Consider the following 21,058-nt stretch of genomic DNA (forward strand, 5'->3'; position numbering starts at 1 on the left):
TTATACGATCAAGGTTTTTTGTTGTCCTATCATTATTTAAAATACTTAAAACTTCAAAATTTACAAACGTTTTACTTAAAACTTAAAAATGAAAATAAAATATTCATTAATATTTTTGAAAATCTGCTTTAAAGATTTTAAAATAATATTTATTATCTTTTCGTTTAAATGTAGACTTTTTGAAATTTATACCAATTTAGAGGTTAGTTAAGTAGTGAAGTAGTATTTATTTTTAATTGGCGCAAAAGTCAAAATTTAAATTATACTTGCTTTAAATTATTTTTTTTTTTTTTCATTTTTAGTACAGTTTTTTTAGTTATTTTCTTAGAATTTATTTTAATAACTTTTATGGTTTATCAAATTTAATATTAGAAAATGTTTATTTACTTTAAAAAATGTGTACAGGTAAAAATAATATTCCATTTCGACATTGAGGATAAGTATTAAACTAAGAATAATTAAGTTCCAAGAATGTTCATAATTGTCGTTGCCTGTTATTTTTATTTTTTTAACTTATCGTATACGTTTTTTAAATTTAACTGAAGAATATAATATCCAGTTTTTTTTCAATTTTATTATAATATATAATATGAATTTGATGAGATACAAAATATAGGTTAGCTCGTTAGGTATAAATATCAAGTTTAGATTCAGTGAAAATACATATTTATTCGAATTTAACCCAATGTAGGCGGAGAACAGCTTGTCACTGAATATCGAACTGTGCATATGATTGATGTGAAAATAGTTTAATGGGTGGGGTGAAAAGATTTGAGGCCATGGGGCAATAGGATGAGCTGTTTGAAATGATTATAAAAAATTTGCTGAAGTGTTAGTCTACATAAAGTTAATATTTATTTTGTAGGCCTTCATTTCTTCCTTATATGATTTCATAATATTATTAATGTTTAATAATAATTTAAATATAGTAATTATATTAAAACATTAATAAATTTTTTTGATAACAAAACCTTTTAACAGTCTAATCCAGATAAATTTATAATTAAGTAATTTATTGTTACTTTTTTATTCACTGAAATATACCCTAGAAATTCTTACTTTTCAGCTTTCATCTTCAATGCATACCTAAATTGTAAATTTATTTTTTCCTGTAATAAAAACTTAAAGGATAATCCTTAATTACCATATATTTTGTATCACTTTTTACCAATGCAAAATAAATATCTAGAATAAGAACTTAATTCTAGAGAGAATAACTCTCTCTCTCTTCTAATAAAAAAAATTCTAGTAAGAATAAATTAATGTAATAAAACTTCTTTATTTCCTATAACCCCATCTTATGTATAAAATAAATCATTTTAGATCCTGAAAGAAGTTTGCCTGAATCGTTCCAAAAAACAAAGAAAGCTTAAAATTTAAGCATGATAGATCGACTGAAAAGAGAATTCTATTGAATCTATCTTTTTCACCCTCTCTTGTCATTCTCACCGTTCTTCCCAGAACTTTTCACTCGCTCTTTAATTTAATAATAAAATGTTAATTTATTATTTTCCTCTACTGAATAAATCCAGTAGAATTTAATTCAGTATAATATGATTCTAATGAATCATATACATATGATTCATTGTTCCACACAGAAAAGGTACCTTATTTTTTTTAATTTATAATTTTTGTACCAATATTTTAAATGTATCTAGGTCACATGGAAAGAATCTGAAGTACTAGCGGCACTAAATAGATTGCTTTCTCTAAGAGTAATGATATAAATTGTACAGCTATTCTCTATGGTGAGTAAAGTGAAAGTGTCATTTTTGTAGATGTCATTCCATTTCGATGATCTTATGCTGATATTTAAAGGTATATTCGGCAACGAAAAAGGAGATAACGGAAAATAAATTCACTCCTTAATTTCCCTAGTAAATTCTGACAAGATATACTTGTTATTCTTGAAATTTTCTGTATTATTTTTGGAATAACGTTACGATTATATTACAACATAAATTATATTGATTTTTTTTTAATATTTTGATTTATTGAAATTAATATTCTCATTATTTTAATTTGTAATTTGCCTATATATACACTTTATAAATTATTATTATTATTATTGTGTGACCATTTTAAGAAAAGATCAACATAGTTTGTATGTGTATGTGTTTTAGTTTTGTTTATATTCCTGTAATTCTGTAATAACGGTACCAGTTTTTGTGAAGAAACATTTTTATGAATTATACATTTATACCAATTTTTGTAAAATTATACCAATTTTACTGTCAATTTTGTAAATATTGAGAAATGTCTTGGGGGAATTTAATTAAATATTACTACAACATTAGTAGATTATATAAAAAAAAACTTATAAAAAAAATTTTAGGTATTTACTTGTATTACTCATAAATAATAGTCTGTACCTATAAAGCAATTTATCGTGACTGACTGATTCACCTACGTCCAGTAAAAACTACTGAAGATAAATTGAATAAAAATTTGTATACAAATTCTTCTTACGGTATAAGTGCGCACTAAAAACGGATCTTTTTTTTTAAACTATGGAAATTTAATGGAGTAAATGAAATTTATTATTTTTTTTAATTTTTCGGTAAAAAATGAAGATATGAACTTGATCTTTGCTGTGTGTAAATTTCATATGAATATCTAAAAAATAATTTGTAAATTTTTTGAAATTCCAAGTTAAAAAGGGTTAAAATGGATATTGAATTTTTTTTTGAAACTCTGCTATTTTTTAATTTCTCGGTAATAAATGAGGATATCAGCTTGATTTGTTATGTGTGTAATATTCATGTAAATATCTTATAATCAATTTCTAGATTCTTCGAAATTCGACCTTGAAAGAAAGGAAGTAAAAAAAAAATTTAACAATGATTGTAAATTTTCCTCATTCCCGACTATACTAAAACAGATATTCATTCACTACTCTGGGGCTTACAAATCTCTTCAGATAAATATCTAAAAACAATTTTCTAAAAAACGGATTTTTTGAATTTGGATTTTTAAGAGGTGCGACGGTGTACGGCGCAGCGGCTGAAGCAACACAGCCACTGTTACTATATGTACGACGTGACTGGCTGCATCTACCTCCGGTTGCTTTACTAAAAAAAAGCAGTAAAAGTAATTAAAAAGTTTTTTTAAAATGATAAACGAATTACGGTCACCTCCTTGTGATGTTTGTCGGGTAACGCTAAAAACCGGGCAAAATACATTTTTACGCTTACGAATTACTGGTAACATTCTTAGATCATTCAACGTTTCGGGTCCTATACAGACCAAAACCTTTCTCTAAAGAAATTACAATACACTGATAGTTTTATAAATTTAACTGGCTCCAAAGGGCCAGAGTCCAAAGGGCAGAGCGCTCTTGCTAGACGGGAAGGGCAAGCGAAGCGAGTCATAACCGGAAAATTTTCCCTGAATGCGACGAGAAACCTAAATAACCATATAGTCCGGGCAAAGCCACGACGGAGATTCTGGTTTATTATATACAGCACATCAGGTATACGACCCCATGGACATAAAAATGAACTTAACTGTCATTTGCCTAGATTGATCAAGAGAGATCATGGTAAAACAAAAATGAGAATTGTGATAAAAATGAGAAGTGATAAAAATCTTTATTAATAATTAAAAATTATAAATGTATGAGGAATTAAACGTATGAATATTGTAAATAAATAAAAAAAAAATCATTAGGTGTTAATGAAAATTGTTTGAGCGAATATCATTTACAACAGGTTAAAAGGAAATGTAGGAGATTCAGGTTTTTTTCATATTATTTTTTAAATAATATTATTTTAAAACTCACAGAGAGTATTATTTTTTTCTGTAAATGAGAATCTTTTTATTTACATTTAATAAATTGATGAGAAGATCTTTGAGATTAGTCGCTGTTTTATTTAAATTTTTATAAATGATTTTTCCATTACATAAATATAATGCAAACTTACAAAAATAATTCTATTTACAGTTAAGACAATAGTAAGTCACATATTGCTTCCATAAATATTTTCTACACTTAGAACAAATAATGTTCGTTTTATTGTCATTTGATGAAGGACATAACTTGCACCGGGCACGTTTTGTCCCTGTAACTTTACCATCAGATAAATGCTTTTTTGCTTTTCATTATTTTTTTGTTTCTTTTTTGTTTTTATCGTTGTATAATTAACACCTAATAATTTAAAAGAATAAATTTATAGTATGATCGATACATCGCGAACGAACGAGATTATCCGTATACTTTAAAAAATTATATTATGAATTGAATTGAATTTCTTATCGTGCAGGATTATTTTTCGACGACTAAATAAAGTTTCTCTTAAAATAACGTTCTGTTTCACTTCAGAAAAGGCTTCAGTTATTACTTTATATTATCTTTTCTATCTGATTCATGATATGACGCTTGTAAACCACCCAGGTTCAACCAAAAGACTGAACAAATCTTTTTTGCTTTCTCTAAAGAGAAATACGTTCTTTGCATAACTAGGATGGGCAGACTGAAATTATCACATCAACTGTAATTCAGACTTACTGCTTTATATTTATGGTATATCTATGTATAGCATTAAACTTATGTTAGTGGAATGGAATGCAAAGTTGGCAGGAGTCTATTACTCCCTACTTTATCGCAGAACCTGGACAGAGTCCCTTGCTGCTGGATCATTCTAATCGGGCTTGTTTTTAAAAGGGTTATTTTTTAAAGGATGGAAATCACTTATGTTAGGAAGCTTGGCAAAGTATAAACAGTAGACCATTTCATTTCTATCTTTCTTTATTTTATTATCTATGGCATGAATTACTGTTGACTTTTACTATGATCATACTATTTTTAAATATGATTTTTAGAATAAGAGTGACTAAATCCACTAAGGTTATGGGATTAAAACGGACACCAGTATGGTCTAATTAATCGATTTATACTTTAGTTGGATACTGCACACGCCACACAATTCCGGGAATGAATGATGTTTTTTCTGAAAGAGTCTATATCTATTTATTCTCAATTGATTCTTTAATTTCTGGAAGAAAATAACTTTTTCCAACATATATTAAAGCTAGTTAGTTGTAAAAATCGTAAATCAGTAATATGTTGCTTTCACCTTGGTAAAAATTCTCTGATGATCGAGAGGAGGATGAGCGCTTATGTTCTGCAAGGGACTTAACACTATCATCCGGGTAAAGTGCATTATGCTTGTAATTCCGCCTTGTAAAGATCCCTCTTTCTCATTGTCCATCCCTTTAAATTATCCCTTTTCCCCTATTTTGGTTTCTGTGGTTGTTGGTCAAACCCTGTTAATATCGCTTTAGGATTACTGAACGTGTAGGCCCTCGGTATAATATATTTACCATATTATTTCCAATTCATTAAATGAAAACTATCGGCTATATTATTTTTGTCGACTTTTTGGCAGAATAGTATAAAACTCTACCTTTTCATTCAGAAAGTTTTGAATTTTAATTGTTGTAAAGCTTGACATTTTTTATACGCACGCCCTAAAAATGTCATCTTTTACAAACAAATTATAAAAAATCGGATAATTGTAATTGATCTTTAGCTCATAGTTAGTGAATAAAGAATTAGGGAATGATAAATAAATAAACAGGTAACGAATAAATTATATATCATACGAAAATTATCCCCCACATTTTTGTTTTTTGGAGTCTCTGGGGTAAGAAACTTCGAGAAATGGAGAAAAAATTCCATACCCAATTTTTTTGAATGATTACCATACTTTCCTTCTTGCAGCATAGCTCTAGAGCTATGATTCCAGGAAAGTAAAAATATATTATAGACTAAAAAAAACATTCTAATTATTAATTTCAGTAATTAATAATAATAGTAATAATAACAACAATAAATAATAATATCCGTTTCTTTTCGTAAATAAACGTTTTATTCTACTAGAATACGTAAAATTAATTCAGTAATTTTGTATTGTTCGAATATTTAAATAAAAGCTTTTTGAACAAAGGAAAGTAAAGTCCTTTTTATAATGCAAAGTTCTTTCATAGTTTAAAAGCATAATTCGCAAGTCACGATGCATTTTAAATAAGAATATTATAAATCCCAAGATCATGTTCTATTTAACCTTTTACACAGTTCTTTTGTTTTACTTAATATATATGGCACTACATATGGTAATGTGTTCGGAAAAATTTTAATTGACGTAATTACATGATACATTTTCTCGTATTTTTTTTGTCAATATTTTGGTTTGTATGATTATAAGAGTGAGTATATTTGTATGTTGTTTATGTAGTAATAATTTAGTAGTAGTAATAAACAATAATTTTATTAATTTTGAAGGTTTTATTCTAGGTATTATCAATCAGATATTTTTCCCAATTAAAAAAATAAAATAAAATTTATTCGGTTTTATATATACGGGTATAAAAGGAAAAGCTTAACGTATAAAGTCTGGAAAGTTACATAAACTGGAACAGTTCAATTTGTACACTGTTGGAAACATCGACCAGGAAATTATAAAGCTCAGTTTCTGTTATTTCCGAACGCGCAATATAAATCGAAATATACTTTATTGTCTCCGCAATAAAAATTTGATAATAACGCCACCTTTATCACCACAATTAATTTTATTTGTTTATATATTAGGTAAATACATTCTTTTTGTAGATGCACTGAATAATTAATTACATGGTAACAAATAATATAGCTTAAAAATTAAAATAATATTACTTCAATCTCTGGAAATGAAAGTGCAAATGAAACTTCCAGAATGGCAACAATCTGTGAGAATATAAACATAATCCCTACTTGCGTGGCAGACGTTAAAAATTGTCTAACACTATCAGAAACACAGGTAGTAATGAGTGGGCAAGAATAAATTTGAAATTAAATGCTTTTAAAATTGTTCCTATAAATTATTCCAAAAATAAAAGAGCGACGCGTAACTGACTCGCCGGGAACAAATAGCAGTGACCAAATTCAGAATTGGTCACACAAGAATAACAGATTTATATTTGTTAACCGGTGAAGAAGGATTAATGCGCAGTGTATGTGACAAACCACTTAATGTTAAGCATCTATTCGAAGAGTATACAACATATGAAAACCACAGAAAGAGGTGCTGACTAAGTAATAATATTGCTGCTGATTTATAAAGTGGCAAAGAAGAAAAAATAGTTCCTTACCTACAAGCCAGCGGATTACTACCGCGTTTATAGTTAGCCTTCGATGAAATCAGTATACGATTTATCAGAATACTGATTGATATACGAAAATCAGTATACAACATACTCATACGTTGTATTTGAGAATCCTCTATGCGAAGGCACTTTACACCGAAACAACAGTTCCCAAATTTACAAGGTATTATCCAACATTTTTTGTGTATTTTGTTTTACCTTTTATTTATTGTTAATTTTTTGTTTTTTTATGTAAATGTCACGAGCCCTTTACACTCTGTATGTGTACGTTTTTTAAACGATTTATCTAACGTTTATTTATGTGTTTTATTAAAGTGTAAGGGCTCTATACACGCATATATCTGATAATCCTGCTGGTGATTTTATTCTTTTTTTTAAACAATGTAATGAGGGTTAATATCCTTGGAAGTCGATGTACTTGTAACGCAAAAAATATTACTTCTAATATAATACAAAGGAAAAAAAGATTCTTTTTTTAAATTTATCGTTGGATAGATTTGAACAAAACATGTAATAACTTTATACTAACAAAATTTTGATAATGCAATCTATACTTGATGAGTTAGAATTACTGTTCTGTAGACTATCTGAAGCAAAGTTGACTATTCGTCTGTCAATTTCAATGGCAGTTAAATCATGAAAAACTTATAACTATCTATATTTATTAAACAAATAACACACAACATAATGTCAACAAATTATATGAACTTTAGTTGTTTTCTGATATCGATCAACCGGTGTAAATTCTTCAGTGATTACCGGAAGAGTAAGTATTAAACTACTAATTAAAAAATTTCATATAAAATTAAAAAAAGATTCTTAAAGAATTAAAACTAACGGTTGATAAATATTTTTTTCGTTTAAATTTCTTGATTACGTTGTTATGTAATTTCTATAAATATTAATTACAAAGATACGACTATGGAAAAAAAGGAAAGAAATCTTTTATAGAAATATAACGATTTAAAATATTGCAGGCATTTCTATGAAGGTTGAAGGAGTTTCCTTAGTGTCACGAAATATATATTTTTATCGTGTTCTACCCTATATAAGGAGTATAAGGGACATGGATTTAGAAGTGACGGCTGATTCTAGTGGGAATTTTTAAATAGTTTAGTCTATTTTAAGATAAATTTCACTTTCAAAATGTCTAAAATAATATTGTGTAATTTTTTAAAATATTTTTTTGGTTTTTTAACTTTCCTGACAAAATAGTTCTATAGCTAAGCTGCTAGAAGAAAATACGGTAATCAGTCAAAAAATAGGTTATGGATATTTTTGAATTTCACGACGTTTCATGACCTAGGGATCCTCCCAAAATTAAAAGTTGGGGAGTAATGTTCATACGTACGTACATATACGTGTGTTGGCGTGTTTGAAGCTTAATATAATAATTTTTGACTGGATAAACCGATTTTGATGGAATTTTGTACAGAAACACGAATGTATGGGACAATTTTTTGGTAAAGTTTGGGGGTCAATTTTTTCAAAAACATAACCCCACTTTATATTAGTACATGCGTACTGAGCTTACTTATCTTAATTTTTTTTTTTAATTTCCTACCAAATTCTTCCCTTCACCAAAAATCGAAAAAAAACTATATTTTTAACCGACTTCAGAAAAGGAGGTTATGTATTCGACGCATATATTTTTTTATGTTTTTTCGCGTATAACGTTTTTCTTATTAATCCGATTGAAATAAATCGTGTTGCAATTGACGCAGCTGCTTTTCGCGGTGGTACCAGATGTTGAAAAAATGTTTTAGACACTAAAACTGGATGAAAATCGACAAAATGAAAATTGAAAAAATATGTTTTGCCGTGCAGCAGATAGGTAGGGACAGTGGGAATCCTGGTGGTATTCCATGCGAATAAGTATGCTTCACGTTAGATGACGTCTTCTGTAGGGCAGATAAGGTGGAGTTTCTGCACAAAATATGTAGCACCGTCAATAAAATCATCAAAAATCGAGATATATCGTCTTAAATCTTTCAGATCCAATATACATTAAACATAATATACAGCTTAGGTAGGGACAGGAGAAATCTTATAATTCTATAGACATGCATCACATTCCATGGTCTTTGTTCCATTTTATTTTTTTTTTATAATTATTATTTATTGTATAATATCATTTAGCCATTTTTTTATTTTTTATTATCGATTAAAATATCGATTTTTTGAATTTTTAAAACTTTTTTCTTGTATTATTATTTTTTCACTATATAAGAATAAATATGAATGTCAGAAAACTATCACAACTTTGCTGCCAGGTTTTTTTTAATTTTTTGTTGTTTTTTATTGCAATTTAATTACGTTTTAATTGATTTTTTCCTTTAAAATTATCTTCATCACTTTATATTGATTTCAAAATAATAAAATTAAATTTTTATTGTTTTAACAATTTCATCGGTACCAAACTTAATGAAAAATATCCTCATCACATCCCGGAAAACGAAGCTATAAAAATCCTTGTGGGCATTTTAAAAATAATTTTATCGAGACAGAGGTTGATAAAATCAATATAAAAAGTTATCAGATAAACTTCAGTAATAATTTTTATATTCATTTTGAAGAACCCCTAAGTTTGACTATTCGGGAAAACTGCTGTAAGAAAAGTTCGTTTTTCACGTTATCCAACATTAAAACCTAGTACCGAAAAATATATAGTTTTATTTATACATTTTACGTATAATAGATTGGTGATTTTTACCGGTGTTTTCAATTGCTGTACAATTTTATTTTAACAAGAATTATGGTTCTCAAAACTGAGGAACATGTTGATTTAGGAAGTACAGAAATGCTTCATAGATTTATTGTTTGTTTACGCTCAATTTTCAAATAAGGAATGTCATTTCATTGATTATTTTATATCTATAAAATGAAATTCCCGTTTTTTTTTCTTTATATATTTTTTTATAAATGAAAAACACTGTTGAATATATATAACATAAAACATTTGAAAATAATATTCAGTTAATATTTTTTTTAAAAAAGAAGTTCTTTATTGTTCGACAATAATAAAGGAAAACAATAAAAAGTAAAGAAGACAGAGGAAGAAGTTAAAATGTTGAATAACGTAGTAGATATATAGACAACTTAAATTACATGACAAGTTTCGTTAAAAATTGCTTTTTTGAGCTTGTCTGTTTGTTACAACACACACGCAAAAGTTATATTATGAATTAAAAACTGATACAAAAGAAGAATAAAGTTGTAGAAATTAACAATAGAAATTTGTAACAAAGGATTAGGAAATAAAAGAAATAAATTAATAATACAAATGTAGACGATGATGTTTTTTAAAAAGACTTACTATTTTAAATATATACTGTATTTTTTTCTTTACCGGAAAAAATAATTGTTAACGTTTAGAGATAAATATAACTTATTATATCTTTATTAATTAATGTGTAGTGAAAAATAATTGTTATGAAATGAATAGAGAGGTTTAAATGCGTTTCAATAAAAATGATGGCAAAGGTAAAATATTATTGTCAATTCACATTTTGACGATAAATATCGAAAAAAATAACAGAGAAACAGAAAAAAAGAAAGTAAAACACATTGAATTTTTTTAATATGGTTTTGTCAAATAAAAAACTCTTATTTGACCTGAACATCAATGTTTGGTGTTTATTGTCTAATTATCTTTGATCACTTAACTAAACACTCATCTTTGATCACAAGTATATTTAAAGAACTAGTTTATTTTTTTAATCTATATATTTTTATTGTAGAATAAGGTTTGCTCTTGAGTTATTTAAAAAATCTGATGTGGACACCATATGACTTCCTTGTACGCCTATTAAATTACATTTACACATTTTTAAAAATAAAAAGTACACAAAATTTTATTTCATTAAAAGATTCTGATATTTTTTCTTTTTTTTTGTTATTATTGAATTATTATTCATCGTAATTTTTCTCATTGATATTATGTACTATGGTATCTCCTAGGTATTTAAATTTTCCCACTAGTTCCACTTTGTTTCCGTTTTAATTTATATTATTAAAAAAAAAAAATAGTTTTTCTTCATCACTTAAAGGGTTATTAAAATTAAACTAGCGTTGGTATCTATATTTTATTCCGAACACAAAATGAGAAGCAATTTTTTTCATTTCAAGTTATGCTTTATTATTTCAATATTTTTAAAGAATCATCTTTTAAATAAATTATTTGTTAGAAATTACTGTAGAAATTTTCCTTGATTTTCGTCACAGTAACAAAGCCCCTAAAATAAATAAAAAATTATTCCAGATTTAAAAATTTTGGTGCTTAAATCTTATTTTAATAATTATGACTTGACCAGTGTAGCCAGGAAAGTCATACAGTACTTTGCCAGCTTTTTTTTTCATTTTTTCTAAATATCCTCATATTTAGGTGAAAATCTATTTTTTTAATGATTTATTAGTTATCATATAATTTAATAAACATTACTTGCACATACACTTACAATTTACGAAATACAGTTGAACCCACGAACAACGAGCTTTCTTGCAACGATCACTTATTTGTAACGAACAACAAAATTCCGGGATTTGTTTGGTTTTCTATCTCATTGGTGATAAATTATCTTACTTTTAGCCCGGTATCGACGCATCATGAACTTTGTTATTACGAGCAATTTCATTTTTTTAAACACTGTAATTCAAAAATGAAACCGGCTTGTTTTATAAATAAACCTCCGACAAAACGTTTAAAATTAAAGGTGAAAAATGTTTTGATGGAAACAAAGGTCAGGCTAACGATTTTGTTATGCTCAAATTCGACTGAGACAAAAAAACAGAAACTTTTAGTTATAGGTAAATAAAAAATTCCAAGATGTTTTAAGAATGTAAAAAACCTTCCCGTCAATTACGTCTCTGATTCTAAAACATGGATGACTTCAATGATTTTCGAACAACAAATTCATAAATGGGATTTGAAATTGCAAAAAAAAATAACAGAAGAACTTTATTATTGCTTGATAACTGCCCCGCTCATCCGTCACTATATAACTTAAAAAATATAAATTTTGTGTTTTTACCGCCTAATACCGCAGCAAAATTGCAGCCGATGGATCAGGGGGTTATTCGCAGTTTTAAAGTTCATTGCAGGCGGTTAATACTTTTAAAAATTATTGAGAACATGAACGAAAAAAAAGAATTTCAAATGATGGTTTTAGACGCTATTAGATTTATGAAGCGAGCTTGGTTTAACGTATCACAAGCTACAATTCGAAACAGTTTTAAAAAATCCGGTTTCATTCCGCGCCATATTTCGACAGAAGATTATAATGATGAAGACGATATACACTCTCACAATGGATTCAAACTCGACAAAAAATCAACCTTTAAAGAATACTCAATAGATGACTACGCAACAGCTGATGACGACATACATACTACAGAAATTCCGACTGATGAAGACATTGTTACATAGTCGTGCAGTGATGGGCGAAGCCGAAACTGAAAATGAAGGTGAATCTACTCCCAGTCGCATCAATAATTGACGTCAGCCAAAGAATATTTAAAAAAAATTAACGGCGTTTAGTGAGACTAATAATGCAATTGATGAATTTGTAGAGTACTTGAATAAACAACGAAACTGCTTTGATGATTACAGGTATAAGATTATTAAACAAAAATAAACTATTATTTTCAGGCAAATTAGTTTGTATGCGCAATTAAATTTTGAGATATTCTGTAAGAATGAAGAAAAAATATATTAGAATGATTTTTTAGGTTAATAAATATAGTTCGTACGTAAAAACGTGTGACAGAAATTTTTGTTTGGTGTTCATTTGTTACTTTGCTTGATGATATTGGTAAGTTTTACTGCACACTTATTACCATTTTTTTTGCTAATTCATTGAACGTTAACAGTTTTGGTTAAAAGCAAAACGTATTAGCATCTAAAACTTGTAATAAATATAAATTTTATTGGTTAGTCTCTAATACAAAACGCATCGATATTTTATTTTAAAACATCTTCTTAGGTATGCAGTATACTCGTATATTTTATATAATAATAGATAATGATAACGTAAAAATTTACGGTTACGAGATGGAAACTGGGATTTACCGTGCCTATTTGACTGATCCTTAACTTTCTTTGTACTGGTCAGATCGAGAATTTCAATAGCTTTAAACCTACTTCGGACAACGCGGACCATTTTGCAAAAACCGCGCGTAACTCGGTCCAGTAGTCTTTTAGTCTCTAGCGGACACACATATAAGCATTGCCTTTTATACATATTCTCGACACCGGCGCCACCTAACGGGTATAGTTTTTGCAAAACTTTTCCTTTCACGTAACTAATATATATTCTGAATATGAGCCAAATCGGTCCATAAATATAATTTGTCTAAATATCTCAAACCCGGGTTTAAGATATTTACGAAACAAACAAATATACACAAACTTTCTTCTTCTATATATAAAAGGCAATGCTTATATGTGTGTCCGCTATAGACTAAAATACTACTGAACCGAGTTACGCGTGGTTTTTGCAAAATGGTCCGCTTTGTCCGGAATAGGTTTAAAGCTATTGAAATTCTCGATCTGACCAATACAAAGAAAGTTAAGGATATTTTGAACCGACTAATGTGTTTAGAGAATAGTTTGAATTAAATCCAATAGATATTGCTGTTTTGATGATTGGATTTATTTACATTTTGACTTTTATAAAGAGATGTTAAATTTTGTGAAGTTCTGAAATGTTCAGTTTTTTAACATTTTATCAAACTTTCAATTGTTTCATTTAATCTATATACACACTCAAATCTAGTAATGGCGAAGCATTGCCGGATCTGCTAGTAAATTATAAACAAATATTCATAATCTTTGTAAATTTATAGGAGGATTTTTTTTAAATTAGCCAACAAAACAGGTACATCCTTTCTAATTTGGAATACTATTGGTAAAATTAATGTAATTAATCACTTATAATGGTATTAATGACATTCAATCGATATTAATTAGCTCGACCTTAAATATTTTTGAGAAATTTCTTAGTCTACTACATTACAGACAATATTCAGTAAAGGAATATTGTCTGTGGACAAATTCTCCACAGGACATTTGTCCTGTGGAGAATTATAATTCAATTTAAAAATGTTTTTGTGTATGTGCTTGTGCGCGTGTAATTAAAAATAAAAGGATTCAACTAGAATACATAAATTAATCTAAATCGTATTAAATGTTAGTAGTTTTTGTTTTGTAATTAGAAAGCAAATTCATAAGAAATTTCATTGTCTTTGAATTTAAGTTCTTGGAAGCATTTTAAATGTAATGCATATGGTGAGTACAGCTGATGCTGTCAATTAATATTTTTGAATGTTTTATGTAATTCAGATCAGGTACAAGTAATCAACATTTAAGATAGTTAATGTAACATTCCTCAGTTATTTAAGATACCTCAATTTGAATTGTAGATTTACTGATCGTATCACAAGTTGTATATTCTAATATTATTTGAATCTGGTTTGTTTATCTGATTGTATAATTTCTCAGTGATTTTGTCATTGATTTCCTTTAGGAGGTAATAGCAGTTAAATAAAATTGAATAAGAGTTTTCTATAGTTTTTCTAATTTTTAGATGTTGAAGCATTTTTAATCTTATCCTAATAGCAAGACCATACTCTTAGTGAATTAACACTGATATTTGATTTACTGTAATTTCTGTTAATTTTTAATTGTTTTGATAAGTAATTATGTAAGTCGTAAAGGTTTGTTCAATTGTTTTTTTTAAACTTATATTTGTGGAAATTTAAACTTGGTCAAAGGATGGAATTAATCCATACAAATATATGTTTATATTAACTGAGTAAATTGGACATGTTATCAGAACTCTATATATCAAATTCAGTCCACGGAAAAATCATGCCCTATGAACTAAGTCACTTCTCTCTTTGAACCCTTTAATATTTTAAACCATTTTATCTCATAAGACAGTAAAGAGAAAAAAATAAAGTTACATATAAAAAAATTAGTCATAAACAGTCAATATCAGTAGTTTTTAAAAACTATAAACACAAATTCAATCATAAAAAAAGCGCAAAATAATGAATAAGTAAAACAGTAATAATAACCCTAGACACAAAAACAATTGAATACTTATCTATTTTGCATAATTTGTAAACTATTTTGTAATCTAGTTTTTCCTTCAGTTTTTATGTCCATTCTAATTCATGATATAATATTCTAATATTCATGATATAGATTCTAATATCTTTAATAATTTTTTTTTTCAGTTTTCTTGTTAAATTTTATAAATACAGATAGAAAGTTTTTCTTTTTTATTATTTTATAAGTAATGTTGTTTTTTTATTATTATTTTAAGTGTTATTTATTTATTTATTTAGGTTTTCCTTTTATGTTTATGTTTAGTTTTAATATTTTCTGATGTTGACTGTTTAGCAATTGATAATTCATCTAATTGTTCAATATTTCTTTAGAAAACATTTTGTAAACAGGTTTTGAATTTATCTTCACTATTTTATTTCAGTAATTGTTTAGCATAGTCCTTTTTTATATTTTGTTAACATGCCTAATCAATTTATAGAGAGATTCTAAAAAAGAGTCATTTGACTACCCTAATGGTAAGTGTAATGCTTTTTTTTATAAAGTGAACGGTATTGATTTGAGGGTTGTTAGAGGGTTTTTCCCCTGATGAGTTGTTAGTAACAAAGGATGATTTTTAATACAACTTAAAGGGATGATTATAAAAAAAGAGAGGGATGCAGTTTCATTAAGTATTGAATATAAATAAAATTATATGTGTAATAGTAAATATTTTTGAAATTAAAGTCCCATTTTTTAACTACGATCATATATTTCCTACTAATGACTAGATTGAAGTGAAAATATTTCAGTAAATTTTATCAAATTTGGTCATAATTTCTTGGTTTCAATGAAATGTAATACAACATATAATAACAATATTAAAAAATGAAACATATAAGTGCTTTCACTGCTACAGCATATCATCATTAGTGGTTGAACAATACTTCCATGTGTAATTATCCTATTAACTTCTGATACTTTACTACGTAAGTATTAAGTAGTATTAAGTGATTGTATGACAAAATATGAAATTGAAATACTTCAACCAGATTAATTAGGTTTATATATTACTTAGTAACAGAATGGTGCTGTTGTTCAGTGTTATCTACCACAACTGTCAAGCTAATTTATTATTGTAGATATATGTCTGACTACTGCTATTAGCATTCAGAACTTGATTCGACTGAAAATATCAGGACAACATATTTAATAACAAAAACTGCTCTAAATTTGAAAATAATTTTGTTTAAAATGTTATTTTTTAAATAGTATTTTTACTATGTTTGAAACATTCATAATAGAAGAATTTAGATTCAGCTTAAAAATTAGGACATTTTACATAAAAGTGAATGCAGTATTTCACAACACGGGTTTATCAACACGTAACATAAATATCTGATGTTTACACCACATGACTTCCTTATATGCCTATTTAATTACATAATACATTTTTTTTAAATGAAAAGTACATAAAATTTTAATACGATCGTAAATTATAATTTTCAATTAATATTATATAATCAGATGTTTCACCAAATCTGGTGTGGACACCGTATGACTTCCTTGTATGCCTATTAAATTACATATACACATTTTTATAACTAATGATTTTTTCCTTATTTTTTTTATTATTGAGTTATTATTAATTATGATTATTTTACAACTGGAGAGAGGTTAATAATAATTATTAATAAATTAATATAATTAAATTAAAAAAAGGAAATGAAATCACATTCGAACCAATGTGCCTTCCTCTTGTAAAATCCAAATATTTCATTAATTAGAATTTTATTTCACTATAACTCTGGAACCAATAAAAATATATATTATTAAAAAGCTCTCAATGAGGGCTGATTACTGCAGTTAAGAAAAAGTCAAAAATCCAAAAGTTTCAACATTCTGTGGCTATTTGATTTTGAGTTATGCAAGGTACACACAAACAAACATCACACCGAAACTAGTCAAATTGGATTCAGAGTTAGTCAAAAAGGATATTTTGTTGAAATCTGAAAACCAAAATTTTTTACGATCACAATACTTTCTTTACTTCATACAAGGAAGTAAATATGGGATATTGCATATATATATATATTTTGTTTTTTTATGTAATAATGAAAATTTATCAAACAAAACAGTTGCTGGCATTAAACACCAATTATTAAAATAATTTCTTTTTTAATACAAAATTTCTTTTTTTAGTTTAATAATACATTTTATTTTGTTTGTTGTTTACAGGATATCAGTGGTTCATTTCGGTTACTTTCCCAAAATTCTGGTCGTACACAACATGTTCCTACAAATACTGCATCTAATGAACACGGAAATGAAACTAATACAGGTAGTTTTTTCAATTTCATTTCAATTTATTGTCTTTTGCATAATTCTGAAATTGCTTCCTTTTTAGAAAAATATTATTTAATAAAATTAAGTTTTAATGAAAAGACTACTTATTTTAAGTAATATTACTGAAAAATATAACATAAAAATATACATATGTTAAAAAGTTATTTGTATATATTATCTATAATAATGACGTCAAATAAAAATATTCTGTTTAATTAGGTGTGACTAATTCATCACATTAGTATTAATTATACTTTGAAAATAATTTAAACTTTGTGCATTAAAATTCACTTAAACCTGATTAGATAACTTATCAGTGTAATCATAAATCAACTACTGTGACAGTTGTCCTCTGATGCAAAACTGATGCTGAACTTTGATTCAAATTTAGTTACGATTTAATAATCTTAGTTTGATTTGAATTCCTATGTTACCAATGTATATTAATTATTATTTAAAAAAAGTGATACTCACCTTGAAATAATTTACCTGAAACTAAATTAAACCAGCTGTTAATCTGAAGCTTGGTTCATGTAATTTGTACCTGTAAGCTATCAAAATCCTTACAATTTACTTAATTTTTTTAAGTATCAAATTTTACTTTAAAAAAAAAATTACTTTAATGTCCAGTAAAATTATTTTAAGTAGAATTGAAACATTATTACCTCCTATGTATATCATAGAACTTCTATAACATAATCAGGAGAAGAAAATTATTGTTTTATACTTCAGTAATAACACTCACCGTTTTTTTCTATAAGATATTTTCTTACAGAAAATTGCAGTCTACATTAATGAATAAATTATTGAGTATCAAATAATTTAGCATATCTTCTCTATGAAAGTAATTCTTACAGTGTCAATAAATTAAACTAAAATATTTACCACTATCTAATTTTATAAAATAATCACAATTTCAAGCACATTAAAAAAAAAATGATTGAATTTAAAATTTGTTTGAAAAGACTTATTTCTTATTTCTTATTCAGTTCAAAATTAATTTATATTTAAATAATCTAGATTTACTGTCAACTTGGACTGATCAGACTGCTCTTGTAAAATTTCTAACAAGAATTTTGAAGAAAAAGAATGTATATTTTAAGATTCCTTAATAAGTGCTTATGTCCATATCATTTATTAAATGACAGCATTCAGTATATCATAATACATTACCAACACACCTGTAGCAAGCAGGAGGGGGGGGGGATGAAAGGGGCTATAGCTCCCGCCAAGATTAATTATTAGACTTTATCATTCAGGGGTTAAATCTAGTAAGTTGGGTCCAAAAAATCCATTTTTAGCATTTTACATTTTCATAATGTATAACATCTCAAAAGATTTTCTCAAAATTTGAGATAAACCATCTACCTAGTCATTAATCCCCTCCTGTATACCTTAACCTGCCATTACTCGACCCTACAAGAGTAGTGCCATTACTTGACGTGTGAGTGCCGCGTTCACTCTGATGCAATACTAATAAAAATAAGTGATTACTGAGGATTTCCTGCAAGCCGAAAATGCACCACTATCATTCCAAACACATGTGTAGGCAGCTAGACAGTGTTCCAAGAATCTTCAAAATGTTTTCAAGTTCTTTTGCCAGGTTCAGCTAATCCTGGAAAAGTGGATGAACTAAAAATCATAGCAATGTATTATGATAATAAATATTCTAAATCTGTTATCCAAGTGGAGTATCTTATTTGGTGTGAGGAGATAAAGTCATTAAATTTAAAATACGATCTAGAAGTGATTGAAGTATTGGATCATTACAATAAAGAATATTTGCTTAATATCCATTATCTTTTGCAAGTTTTAGCGAATCTTCTTGTAACAACATGTTCTAATGAATGCTCGTTCTCCACAATGAAGAGAGTCAAAACAATTGCGAGTAACAAGTCGGTGGATGGAAGATTAAGTTCATTAGTTTCTTTGTCAGTGTATAGAGTTATTGCTGTTAATCCAGATAAAGTTTTAGATATTATGGCGAGAAAGAAAAGTTAACGACTAGCTTTCTAATAACTCATAACTTTTATTGGAGTGTAAATGTGTGAGTGTGAAGAACGAGCATAAATGTGGATTATGAAAAAAAGTATATATTAACATTATGATTCTTATTTACTTAGTAAATGATGTATTAAATCTGACCATATGTTTTGTATTTTTCAAATGCAGTAAAGTATAAAAAACTGCTTCAATATAAAATGATTTTTGTTATTATTATTATTTTATCAACATCATCAGCCCCCTTAGCTCGTCTGAAAAAATCCTAGCTAAGTGCCTGATTACCAGAGATAATCCTTTTTCAGAAAATTATTCATAAATAATAATTTTTTAGTTTATAAATTATTCTACTCCTATAATCAGGATCAAATTAACCGTTCTGAAAATTAGGTTTACCTGAATTGCAGCAAGGTGTAAGTAGAAATTTAATTTAAATATTCAAATAAAGAAATTGATGAGATTAAAATTTTGAGTATTGAAGCTATAAATAAAAGGGGAACATTAAATATAACTCTGTGGGTTAGTCCAAACTTTTTATCATCAGACTAAGTTCAGTACTATTAAATTTGGAATTAATAGTATTAAATTTACTGTTACTTTTACAATACGCTAATTGTTTGTTTTACTTTAAATATAAGTATTTGACTTAATACATTTGAATATGTAAGGCCTGGGAAGTTACGTAGTATTAGAAGCTGCTTTATTTTTATTTTTCTGTATTAATACATAATACTCTATGATTGTTAGAAACTGAATTCCACATTCATTTCCAGAACTTTTGACTCTTTATCAAGGTAGAATAAAATGTCAGTACTCTACAATTATCAAAAGATATTTTTATAGTCAATTTTTATATAATATTTACAATCACTTTGGAGAGAATATTTTCATTCATGTATTACACAGTAGTTTTTTTTTCTTTACTAGTAAGCATGATAAAAATATTCTACCCTTAATGTAAAAGAGGAAATGAGCAGATGGGGGAAGTGGAAACTGTAGCAATAAAGGGATTGCAAGAGGGTGCATAAAATAAGCTGAAGTTAGCTTGCTCAGTTGGTAGCAGCCATTTTTGTCTCTATAAGAAATAAACAAAAACATGTAGTTTAATATATAATTGAAATATTTTGTTAGTGTAAAAATAATTTTCATTTCAATAACATAAATTTTTTACTTTCCTTTGCGAATTTATACACGTGCTACTTAGTTTTCTTATGCGAGTTATTGTTTTCATGTTTTTTATGTGTAACTTATAAATAATATTAAAATCAAACTTTATTTAATAATTACCAGAATCTAGAAATTATCTATAATGCATTAAAAATAATACTGAAAAAACTGGCAAATCACACCATAAGTAATTCAGCAAGAAATTATGAAATATCTAATAATCAAACTCTATCACCTGAAAATGTTTTTGTTGTAATTTTCCATGCAGATTCTCAATAGTTTATTCTAAATAAATAACGATCATCTTCTCTAGTTATTTAGATTTAAATCCATAGAAGTCAGTGAGAAAACCTA

The 21,058-nt window shown here is 27.1% G+C and overlaps 1 protein-coding gene across 1 annotated transcript in view; it reads left to right on the forward strand.

Moving 5' to 3' along the window:
* PsGEF (Protostome-specific GEF) overlaps positions 1-21,058 on the forward strand; it is a 239,421-nt gene that overhangs the window by 96,269 nt on the left and 122,094 nt on the right. The window contains exon 10 of the mRNA XM_075371997.1: positions 17,429-17,531. Coding sequence (XP_075228112.1) covers positions 17,429-17,531 — 103 coding nt within the window. The remainder of the gene's footprint in view (positions 1-17,428; positions 17,532-21,058) is intronic.

The sequence above is a fragment of the Lycorma delicatula genome, chromosome 7, assembly GCF_047948215.1.
Source record: "Lycorma delicatula isolate Av1 chromosome 7, ASM4794821v1, whole genome shotgun sequence".
In the NCBI taxonomy this organism is placed as follows: domain Eukaryota; kingdom Metazoa; phylum Arthropoda; class Insecta; order Hemiptera; family Fulgoridae; genus Lycorma; species Lycorma delicatula.